This window comes from Culex pipiens, chromosome 1, assembly GCF_016801865.2.
Source record: "Culex pipiens pallens isolate TS chromosome 1, TS_CPP_V2, whole genome shotgun sequence".
Lineage (NCBI taxonomy): Eukaryota > Metazoa > Arthropoda > Insecta > Diptera > Culicidae > Culex > Culex pipiens.
Genome location: NC_068937.1, coordinates 42,044,000 through 42,056,505, shown reverse-complemented (window position 1 = coordinate 42,056,505; position 12,506 = coordinate 42,044,000). Strand labels below are relative to the sequence as shown.

The following is a 12,506-nucleotide window of genomic DNA, read 5'->3' as shown; positions in this document are numbered from 1 at the left end:
AAACAAAATATAAAACCCCGATTTAACATCATCAAAAGATGAAATAGAGCCTTTCTTACAAAATTATGAGGTAAATCCGACAAAACTGTTTCTGCAACTTATTTTTCAGTAACATAATGTTGCTTACCAGTGAGAATTTGAGCTATAGCTTCGAGTCGAAATGATATAAAGGGTACCGTAAACCAGGGTGACTTTGATAGGATTTCAATTTGTTTTTGGAATATTTTCCAACAGGTAAGGTTTTTCTCAAGATTATTATTTTTAAAACATGTACTGGGGTAGGCCACACAAAGTCCATGCACTATTTTGGAAAAAAAGTTTTTTTTTAATAGCGTTTAGAAAAAAAGCTACGTTAAAAATTCTTACATTAAATTCCGGGGTGACTTTGATAGTCATAGTTTTTCTTGTTAAAATCATATTTAAGATGTTTAAACTTTATTTGTACGTTAAATGTACCATCACTAAAGTAGCTGATATAGTTTTAAAGAAAACAATCAATGTTTATATTTAGTTAACTAAGTTTATAAGCTTTTTAACAAAATACATTTAAATTTTAGATAAAATTGTTAAAAAGTCGTAATTTTGCCTGATTTTTTTTTAAACTCGTTTTGTGTATAGAATCATCGATTTATATTGCATTTTATACTGAATTTGAAGTACGAATCACAAGTTTTCACATTTTACATGAAATTTGTTCAACTGAAATTGCCTATAAATATGGAGGTTTTTTTTATATTGTGTTTCAAAAACACATATATTTAATATTTATAAACTTATTTAACCTTCTCCTAGTGGAAAATTGTCCAATGAATCCGAAAATGCATTCCGTTTAACGATTCAAAATCATGTTCATTGAGAAAATCATGACACTTTGAGAAGTTTAAAATAATGACTTTCATCAACATTTTCTTAACTATAGTTAACTAACTTTTTAAACTTTTCAAAATTTTATGAAAAGTTCTTTTTGAGGTACTTTGAACACTTCTCTACCACGGTCAGTATGATTCTAAACCATTCCGTACGTATTTATTGTACTCTTCATTTTGCGGAAAAATCTCGAACCTATCAAAGTCACCCCGCTATCAAAGTCACCCCGTTTTACGGTACTCAATCTTCAATGGGTACTCAATTCAATAAAACACTATATCTTTTTAATAAAATCACACAGCTAAAAAAGTAGTAATCCAGCTGCGTGTAAAAGGCTTGGGCGTAAAATAAATTTTGCATTATTTTATGCAATTTTATGTGATTTTACACCCTGAAATATGTAGCCCATCAGGGTGTTGGCCGAGTGGGCCAAGGCGCCAGTCCTAACTGTTGGTACTGGGTTTGAATCCCGTCAGTTGCAACTTTTTTTGTGTTTGCAAAAATTGTACATGCAGTGTGTAATATTAAGTGTTTATTTTGATGAAAGTGATGTGCATGCTTTTGAATGCGATTTTCCCATCGGATTTTTTGCTGTGTAGTAGACACCATGTGTTTCGTTCTTATTTCCACTTGCAACTTTATAATACATTCTACCTCATAGTCCGCACGTGCTCACTTCTTCCTTAGCGGGTTGGTAGGGTGGGGTCGAAAAGTTCACTGCAGTCGGCAGTGGGGTCAACTCCAAAGGCGAGTCGGATGTGGAGCGATAACTCGGTGGCTCATTGCTCCGGTGCCCTCATTAATGGATTTCAATATTTCTTGTTTTTCTTTCTTGCTTCAGTCAGTTTAAAAAAAAACAAAATAAGGTGATTCAGTTTTATAGTGAGTCACGTCGTCCATTGCTTCAGAAGGGAAGAACCCGGTGGATCAGAAAATTAAAAATAAGTTGTTGCTGGTAAATCCCCCCACCCTGAAGTAATGAAGAAGCAGAAGAAAACTGTGTCTAGATTTACACTTGTTCCGTGGCAACGACTACTTCAGGGAATATTAGGGCTGCTGCCGCAGCTGGACCCCCCTAATTTCTGTGCAACTGTTCGAGAGCTGGTCGCGTTTCACACTTAATTTTTGGAAGTTGAGAGCGGACGACTTTAGCCTGAACGTGGGATGCACTCTCCAGAGACGTGTCAAAAATGATGACGTTGAAGATGTGTTAATTTGTGAACACTTTTTGTCCATTAGGCTGCTGGGGGAAAGAGGGCGGTGGACCAAATAAAGCGCTTAATTAGGGGGGGCTGACATGATACAGTCGTGTTGGAGAATTTTAGAAATGCTGTCTTTTTCTTTCTCTCAGAGCAAAGGCTGTAAAATTACTCGATAAAGGAACTACAAAAGAGGCCTTCTTTGATCCTTATTATACTAATACACTCTGAAAGATACTTAGTATTTGTTTGCAAGGAATCCTATTAAATATGTTATACATTTTCACTGCCGCTCGAAGCTAGTCCGTCCCATAATTTTGAGGTAATGATGCAGTTTGGTTCAAAATCATGTAAACTATCAGAAAAACCAATAAAATGTAGTACTTTGTTCTAGAAAGCCGGAGAAATTCCACTTTTTCGTGAAATTCTAACACGTAGCCTTATGGGCGGGACAACTTTGACACGCGTTTTTCTCGGCTTGCTGTTTTTACATATGGAACGGACACGATTAGAGCGGCAGTTCAGGAAGTGTTTTTTTTTTTTACAAATCTAAAGATCTAAAGAAAACTCTGAGACTTCGGACAAAGATTTTGTGTTTTTTTTTTTTTTTTTTTATGAAACTTTGTGTGTACTTTTTCTGAACCAAGAATTAATTTTGCATCATAAGTTCGCTTCATACAATTTTGACAGCTGTCCACACAAAAAGGCTATTTGAATATTAAAAAAATATGTCTTGAGAACATCTGTCGATTTGGTAACTTCGGCAAAGTTTTAAGTATTGCTTAGGCTATCTCAGACACAAAAAGTAACACTCTAAAAAGCTGCCTGTAAAAGTCATGAGCAAGCTTGACCATCCCGCAAATATTTTTTTTTCGAGAAGAACACAAAATTCCATAAAAAGGTTTTCTCATCATAACCAAAACAGCGTTGAATTTACGATAATTTATCAAATATGTGTCCGATTTTCAACGTCAAATTATAAAAATATCGCGAAAATTTCCGATTATCGAATAAAAATATTTTCAAATTAACCCTAACATGGTCAAAAAATATTTTTTTACCTTTGCTAAAATTGTAGGAAAACTTCTATGAATGAACTCAAGATGCAAAATGACAATAAGATTTAATCAAAAAAAAAAAAAAAAAAAATCAAAAAATATGGTAATTCATGGGAGAATTGCTGTAGAGTTTTATTTTTTTTTAATGATCCGATAGCTTATTAAAATTTAAAAGACACAATAAATTAACCTATTTTACGCAAAACTTTTTCTTCAACTTGAGATGTCAATCTGAAAAAAAAAAAATAAAATCTGGTATGTTAAAAATTTTGACTATCTGGCAACACTTCCTAAGATGTCGCGACAAAAAAGGAAATTAACCCTCTACTGCCCAAATTTTTTTTTTCGAAAATTTTTATTTTTCCCCGTGTTCAGGAGGTCATTTTGAGCAACTTTTGTTCTACGAAAAACTTTACTTCTCTTGTTTTATGTTTTTCTTGTTTAATTTTTAGCATTTTAATTTGCATTTATCTTGTTTAGTTTATTTTTGTTTTTGGTAGTATTTGGCCTACTCTACCACCTCCTATCATTACATTTTGCCTATCTAATTTTTTCATGTTTTTACAGTAACTTTTTCAATTTTTTGCATGTTTTTCATATTTTCCGCTATAAAATGAAACCATTATCATTTAAATTGTAAATAAATGCGTCGAGGCATAGTCTGGGGCACTAGAAAAATTACTGCATACTTCTTTTTACTTAAAATATAGGAAATGTTAGTAAAAAACACAGCCAAAGTTGACCCCTAAAAAAATACATTTTTAAAAACATTGTCAAAGTCACATAAAACATGTCAAACTTCAAACCCAAAAATTTTCCAAAATTTTAAAAGTTCTTCTTTCCAATGCTTTTTGAAGATCAAAAATTGGTTGAAAAATTGATTTTTGGCATTTTTTTTTATATCGAAGCCCGTCTAGAGGCGGGGTTGGGTTGTAGAGGGTTAATGATTTTTTCAAGGCCAAACGAAGTTAGCTTCAATTAGGTTTTACAGCGTGACGTCACGAGCGCACACGCACACACATTTTTACTTAGACACACGTGCAAAAAATGTAAACAGTGCAGCCGAACTGTCAAATTTCTAACCTAAAAATCGTGTCGGCGTAAAACCTAATAAAGATGACTATCACAGATACCTTTCTGTGCATCATTTGTTATAAATTTAAAGGATCCTTTCGATGAGTCAAAAAGTTTGATATTCTGGCAACCGTATTCTTATTATTTCGTCATAAAGTCAATAAACTATTGTTTTCCGATTTTTTTAAAGGTTTCAAACGATTCCAAATTAAAAGTAAAGCTGAATGTTTCCATAACGAATCTATCTTTACAATGGCCAGGTCCACTGCGTTAAGTTAACAGCAAAGAAGATTCGTTGGAATTCTTTAAATTTTATAAGCTTCAAACAAAAAGTATATCAACTAAGAATAACATAACGGGGAAACGAAAGTAATGTAATGTTGAATCAATATTATTTATAATACTTGCAAAATTCAGATTCGAACACCTAAATACACAGTTACATTCTAATGATTTATCGCCAATGTTAATCCCAGCCTCGACACAATTCAACCTTTGGCAGCAACTCAAACCATCCAGCAAAAATGGTTAATTTATTCATCAGCAGCTCATTTCCTCTATTTATAACGAATCAACATATATTTCGTCCCCAAACAAACTCAACTGAACCGCTGCTCCTGACGGCCAAAACTCACCCCCCGAGGGTCATCGCAAACAATTTCCGCATCCCTGTGCTCTTTCTCCTTCTACGCTTTGTCCGGCTACTAGTTGACCCATACCATATGGTATTCATTTCTAATTTAGGGCAGACCCAGGACTTGGGAGGTCGGGGGGACAAAATGTGCTGAAATTATGATGGGTATTTAATTCTTTGTCCGGACAGCAGACGTCCTGGCGCGCTGCCCAGGACTCTCGTGCGATGCCGTTTTGTATGCATATTTATAGCGCTTTGATTGTTGATGATGTTGGCAACGACACGCCACGGGTCTGTATTTGGCTGTGTTTATTAATATGCAAATAAGATACGGGACATCATTATAGAGGGAAGAAGAAATTATTCACGGGTGGTTGACCACACGACCCAGACGACGATGGTGCTTGATTCCATTTGATTCCCTAAATTGAATGTTAAGATGCTTGGCTCTTGCTCTGTTGGGGCTCGAGAGGACTTCTTACGCTTTGAAAGTCTTGAAAAGGGGTTGTTTTGCCTACTTCAAACTTAAACTTCAAAGAAAGCACTTTCTCAGCAGCAGACCATGCTGCTGCTTTTGAAGTCTACGGTGTAAAACGTGTTCCCGTCTACACCGCAGAGCTTTTTGATTCAAGATTCAACCAACAGACGACCTGCTCTGCAATCTCCAAAGGGAAATACTTCACTTTTAACTTACAAACGTCTCTCTCTCTCCCTTTACAGATACCGCTGGATCAAGAACGGCAAAAAGTTCGAGTGGCAAACGTACGACGACCGGATGTCGCAGCAACCGGGCCGCGGTACGCTCGTCATCAAGTCACCGCGGGACGAAGACCTCGGACAGTACCAGTGCTTCGCCGAGAACGAGCACGGCACGGCCACCTCGAACTCGGTGTTTGTGCGCAAAGCCGAACTCAACTCGTTCAAGGACGAGTCGGCCAAGACGGTCCAGGTGGACGAGGGCATGCCCTTCAAGATGCAGTGCCAACCCCCGGACGGTTGGCCGCGGCCGAACGTGTACTGGCTGATCCAGAACATGGACGGCGGCATCAGCTCGATCAACAACTCGCGGATGACGCTCGACCCGGAGGGTAATCTGTGGTTCTCGAACGTAACGAGGCGCGATCAGTCGGATGACTTTTGGTACGCTTGCGCGGCGTCGTCGCTGTTCCGTAACGAGTACAAGATCGGCAATCGGGTGGTGCTGCAGGTCAAGCAGACGGGAATTTCGGCGGCGCAGAACCGACATCGTCCTGAACGGCAGTACGTGTCCCGTAAGAACGAGGTGGCGCTGCGAGGTAAGAAGATCGAACTGTTTTGTATCTACGGGGGGACGCCGCTGCCGCAGGTCGTGTGGACGAAGGACGGGCGGCCGATCCAGTGGAACGACAAGATTCAGCAGAATAACTACGGGAAATCGCTGGTGATAAAGCACGCCACGTTTGAAGATCAGGGCACGTACACGTGCGAGTCGAGCAACGGTGTGGGCAGTGCCGAGTCCTACTCGATCCGGTTGGAAGTGCAAGCCATTCCGTACTTTACGATCCAGCCGGAGAGTGTGATCAAGGCGGAGGAGGAGACGGCCGAGTTCCGGTGCGAGGCGACCGGTGTGCCCAAGCCGAACATTATCTGGATTCACAACGGCAAGCCGATCGAGCAGACGCCGCCCAACCCGAGGCGATTCGTCAGCGGAAGCAGGATCTTCTTCAACAAGCTGGAGAAGTCGGATACTGGAAATTACGGCTGTAACGCCACCAACTCGCTCGGATACGTCTACAAGGATGTTTATTTGAACGTGCTCGCTCTGCCTCCAGAGATCAGCGAACCTCCGCGTCGCGAGCACACCGTTGATCGACGCAACGTAACGCTGACTTGCCGCGTGTTTGGAGCGCCCAAACCCGAGGTCAAGTGGATCCGCAACGGACGGGAGCTGACCGGGGGACGGTATCAGGTGCTGCCGACTGGGGATCTTTTCATTCGTGGAGTTGAGTTCTCCGATGCTGGACAGTACACGTGTAACGCGGTGAACAAGCTGGGTGAGAAGTCCGCGGACGGTGAGTTGATTGTGAAGGAGCACACGAAGATTATTGACGAGCCGCAGGATTACGAGGTTGTGGCGGGGACGCCGGCTACGTTCAGGTGTAATGCCGTAGCGGATTCGAGCTTGGCGCTGACGATCGAGTGGTTGACCAACGGAGAACCGATTGACTTTGACACGCAGCCGAGGTTCGTGATGACGAACGATTACTCGCTGACGATCACGAAGACTATTGAGTTGGACACGGGAGTGTACTCGTGCGTGGCCAAGACCGATTTGGACGAGGTGATTGCGAATGCCACGTTGACGGTGTACGATCGGCCAAACGCTCCTTCGCTCGAGGGTATTGAATGCCACCAGGCTGTGGCGACGCTTTCGTGGACGCCGAACGGAGACAACCGGTCGCCGATTCTGCACTACACCATCGAGTACAACACTTCGTTCACTCCGGACACTTGGGAGATCTCTTCCAAGGACGTTCCTGCGACGGACTTCACCTACAGCGTAGACATGAGCCCGTGGTCGAACTACACGTTCCGCGTGATTGCCATCAACAAGGTTGGACCTTCGTCACCTTCCGGCCACAGCGAAGTGTGCACCACCCAGCCCAGCGTTCCGTTCAAGAACCCGGACAACGTGGAAGGCCAGGGAACCGAACCGAACAATCTAGTCATCAAGTGGACGCCAATGTCCGAGATCGAACACAACGCTCCGAGGTTCCAGTACCGCGTCTACTGGCAGCTCGATACCGGCGTAGACAACTGGAACACCGAAGACATCTTCGACTGGCAGCAGACGGAGCTGGTGATCCGGGATCAGCCGACCTTCCAGCGGTACCGCATCAAGGTGGTCGCGATCAACGAAATGGGAGAGGCTAACGTCGCCCCGAAGGAGGTCATCGGATACTCCGGCGAGGACAAACCTCTAGAAGCCCCGCAGAACTTCACCCTTATCCAGGTCACCGCACCAACCTCCGCCATCCTCAGCTGGAACCCCGTCAGCGAAGACAGCGTCCGTGGGCACTTCAAGGGCTACAAAATCCAAACCTGGACGGAAGCCGATGGCGAAGAGAACCTCCGTGAGGTGCTCGTAACGGCCGACTCCAAACAAGCTCTCGTCACGGACTTTGTCCCCGACTCGACGAACTTTGCGCGAATCCTCGCGTACAACGGCCGCTTCAACGGCCCAGCCAGCACAACCCTGTCCTTCGACACCCCCGAAGGCGTCCCCAACACGATCCAAACCCTGGACGCCATCCCGCTCGGATCGTCCGCCTTCCTGCTCAAGTGGAAGAAGCCGCTCCAGCCGAACGGCAAGCTCACCGGCTACAAGATCTACTACGAAGAGGTCAAGGGAACGTCCTTCGGCCCACGCATGGAGCGCGAACCCCACATCAGTGACGCGCGCCTCACGGAGGCCAAACTGGGCAAGCTCAAGCCAAGCACCAAGTACCGCGTGCACGTCGTCGGAACGACTCGCGCCGGCGAAGGCCAAGACTACTACATCGAACAGAAGACTGCCGCCGGTGTGGCGCTCCAGCCCGACCAGCCCTACTTCAGCTGGGAGCACGAACCCAACGACAGCGGACACGCCGACGTGCGCGTCGTGTGGCACCCGAACCTCGAGGGCAAACCGGGCGCGCACTTCTTCGTCAAGTACCGCGTCAAGGGCGAAAACCAGTGGCTCATGACCGAGCCGGTGCTGTACGAGAACCACCACACCGTGCACGGGCTCGACCCGGACACCAACTACGAGTTCCGCGTCGTGTCCGTCGACGGCGAGTTCCAGACGGAGTCGCTCTCGCAGGAGGTGGACACCTCCGGTCTCGGTAAGAACCCCTAAAAATTCCCAAAAAAAAAACAATCTTTCAAACAACTAACCCCTCCACCACAGACGGCCCCATCATCGTGAAGGGCAACAACGTGGCCACCGCCGGGTGGTTCATCGGTATGATGCTGGCGATTGCGTTCCTCATCCTGCTGCTGATCATCATCTGCATCATCAAGCGCAACCGGGGCGGCAAGTACGACGTGCACGATCGTGAGCTGGCGAATGGGCGCAACGATTACACCGAGGAGGGCGGCTTCCCGGAGTACTCGCAACCGTAAGTAGTGATTCGTAAGGATTCGCGCATGCAGGCTTCGAAGTGATTTTTCCCGCCCCCAAAACCCAAGTGCCTTTGTCCATCCAAACTTCCCCCCCAACCTCTGGCCTACTGTAATCGTGTCACTAACAGCAAGTTCATCTAGATCTAGATCATCATCGGGGGGATTGGCTCGGATTCTTCTTTTTTGGTAGAGATCAACAGACGCTTGGGGAGAAGCTTTACCATTAATCCCACGAAAAAAAATCACTTCTTTAATTTGACTCGTACAATCAAAAATCGAGCAAATGTCTGCGTCGGAGCGTTTGTTACGGTATGTCCACGCATCCTTCCTTCACTGTAGATTTTGTGAAAAATGATCCGTTCTCAGAATCCTCTCTGCGGCAAACACAAGGCAGTAGGGTTGGACCCTTTACTTTTTGTAGTTTTCAATCAGGGCTTCTATTTTGTCTGTGTCCTAAAATCAAACTTAGTTAGATAGAATATTTTTTATAGGATTTTTTTTAGAATAAATTTCCTAGTAAAACTTTTGAATCTTGATTACTCTTACTCTTTTTTAGGCCATACAAAAAGTATAAATTTGAAAATTTAAATTGTTGTGTCACATTATGACTTATGAGGTGTTTATTATTTGGTTATTAGCCGGGACCGTGGTGTAGGGTTTTTGTCCCGCCCGTGTGGATCAATCGGACCGCGCACTGGACTCACAATCCAGAGGTCGACGGTTCGAATCCCGCGGCGGGCGCTCTAAAATTCTTTGTGTAAATATGGGTATTCGGCGCCGTCGCTCCGTGCCATACTTTCATACACTTAGGAGCCCAGGGCGGCGAAGTCCTTGTAGATAAAAAGGAAGACACTAGTGGTTGGTACTAGCAATGGTGGCCGACAGCTATAAAGTCAACTTCGTTTCGTGGTGTAGGGTAAGCGTGGTTGCCTCTCACCCAGTCGGCCTGGGTTCGATCCCAGACGGTCCCGGTGGCATTTTTCGAGACGAGATTTGTCTGATCACGCCTTCCGTCGGAAGGGAAGTAAATGTTGGCCCCGGACTAACCTAAAGGTTAGGTCGTTAGCGCTCAGTCCAGGTGTAGGAGTCGTCTCCCTGGGTCCTGCCTCGGTGGAGTCGCTGGTAGGCAGTTGGACTAACAATCCAAAGGTCGTCAGTTCGAATCCCGGGGTGGATGGAAGCTAAGGTGTAAAAAGAGGTTTGCAATTGCCTCAACAATCAAGCCTTCGGACACCTAGTTTCGAGTAGGAATCTCGCAATCGAGATCGCCAATGCAATGCTGTAGAGCGAATAATTTGATTTTTTTTTTTATTTGGTGAATAATCAAGTTACAATTAGTTAGTTTTAAGTAAATTACAGAGTTTTTGAGTTCTTTTCAGCTGTGTTTTGCATCATAATTCGTTTTTGAGCATTTGGAAATGTTAAATAATGCATAATCAAAAGTAAGAAAAAGTAAAAAAAAACTTACTAAATTAAATTTGGTTTAAATTGTTATAGAAATTTGTATTTTAAAGGTTTGCATATAACATGTGTAAAAATTATAAAAATTGAGGTTGAACAATATTTTTTGAAATAAATTGAAATTCTACCAATGTCAGCCTGGTTGACGATTGCGAATTTAATTAAGCAATTCTCTGAGATTTCGGTCTTTCGTTTTTTTTTGTATTTTTTTATCCTACTGCAACTTTTTTGGTGCCTTTGGTATGCCCAAAGAAGCCATTTTGCATTATTAGTTTGTCCATATAATTTTCCATACATTTTTGGAAGCTGCCCATACAAAAATGATATATGAAAATTCAAAAATGAATGAATTTTGAATTTGAATTTGAATTATGAATTTTTGAATCAATACTGATTTTTCAAAAAATCGAAATATTGGTCGCAAAAATTTTTCAACTTCATTTTACGATGTAAAATCAAATCTGCAATCAAACCGTACTTTAAAAAAAGTTTTCAAGTTAAAGCCATTTTTAGGCAACTTTTTTGAAAATAGTCGCAGTTATTAATTTTTTAAAATTAATGCCCATGTTTGCCCACTTTTAAGAAAAATATTTTTATAAAGCTGAGAAAATTTTCTATATTTTGCTTCTTTGAACTTTGTTGATACGACCCTTAGTTGCTGAGATATTGCCATGCAAAAGTTTAAAAACAGGAAAATTCTGGAGCAACATTTGAAAGGGGCGGTACGACATTGCTCTTACGGCCTTTCGTCCCATTTAAACGCGTGTAATGAAAGGCCGTAAGAGCAATGTCGTACCGCCCCTTTCAAATGTTGCTCTGGAATTGATGTTTTCTAAGTCTCACCCATGCAACCCACTATTTTCTAATGTTGATATCTCAGCAACTTATGGTCCAATTTTCAATGTTAAAATATGAAAAAATCGTAAAATCTTCCGATTTTTTCGAAAATAATATTTCCATCTTTTTCAAATCCAGACTAGCAATTCAAAAGGGCCAAACATTCAATATTTTGCCATTTTGAAAATATTGTTTTTGAAAAGATCGGAAAATTTCACGAATGTTTCATATTTGAACATTAAAAATCGGACTGTGCTTTTCGGATACATTATTTGAAGGATTTTCAAATCTGATCACTTTCGGATCCTCGCAGCAGATCCCTCAAGAAACCTGTAATAAAGGCCTTTTTCATGTTTTGTCCAAAACACGTCATGCGACAGCTCAAACTGAATATTTGACAATTTGAGTAAACAAAATAGTTCTTTGGCTATATTGGCCATCCGGAGCTATCCGGAACATTAGGGGAGTCGATTTCCTCTCAATTTTTTTGTAATGAATTTTATTCCGTAATGCATAGGAATGATTTTTAGTTGAAAATCCTATAAATTGGGTAGGACTCTAACCAAGTTTCTAACTTTAGTGGGTTTTGTAAAGCAATCCTCAAGCGTCTGTTGCATTTTTCGATTCAAATTCATCATCATTCATCCATCGTCAAATCTATTTAACTTTGTAGCATATTGTAACCCATACTTCTCGAGAAAATAACCGCACTCAACAGGATAGAATTGCCTTTATCTCACCTCTCACACCAACTCCCGTTCCAAACTTTCCCTAATTTGTGTGCGTGTGTGTGAGTGCGAGTTTGTGTGCGTGTAAATAACTCTCTCTTCCCTGGAAAACTTCTTGACACCCACCAACAACAGTTTCGAAGTGATATGTGTATGTGTGCGTGTGGTTTATTGATGTGCGTGTTTTTCCCTCTTTCCCTTTTTCTCTAATTTTCCACTTACCCACCTGAGCAACAACTTTTCCCCTCATCCTCCTAACATTCAGTGGCGCAATTTAGCCCCAACTAGTTTTAGATTAGATTGCCCCCGAGTTTTTCGCCCTCCCCCCTCAATATCCCTCGTGACATTTTCAATAAAACAACACAACGACAAAACTAAGAAAACGCAAACCGCACCACCACAAGTTCTTAAACGGAGAAGGAGGAATTTGGGTAAGCTAATACTAACAATCCCACCCCTGTACTACCACACTCTACTGGGTTGAAAAAGGTCGTAGCGAGATCCA

General features: G+C 42.4%; 1 protein-coding gene across 8 annotated transcripts in view; it reads left to right on the top strand.

The window, feature by feature from the left end:
* The window catches only part of LOC120423487 (neuroglian), an 87,557-nt gene that overhangs the window by 63,493 nt on the left and 11,558 nt on the right, over positions 1 to 12,506 (top strand). For all 8 annotated transcript variants that reach the window (XM_039587647.2, XM_039587496.2, XM_039587572.2 and 5 more), the window contains 2 exons: positions 5,553 to 8,695; positions 8,761 to 8,971. In XM_039587647.2, coding sequence (XP_039443581.1) covers positions 5,553 to 8,695; positions 8,761 to 8,971 — 3,354 coding nt within the window. The remainder of the gene's footprint in view (positions 1 to 5,552; positions 8,696 to 8,760; positions 8,972 to 12,506) is intronic.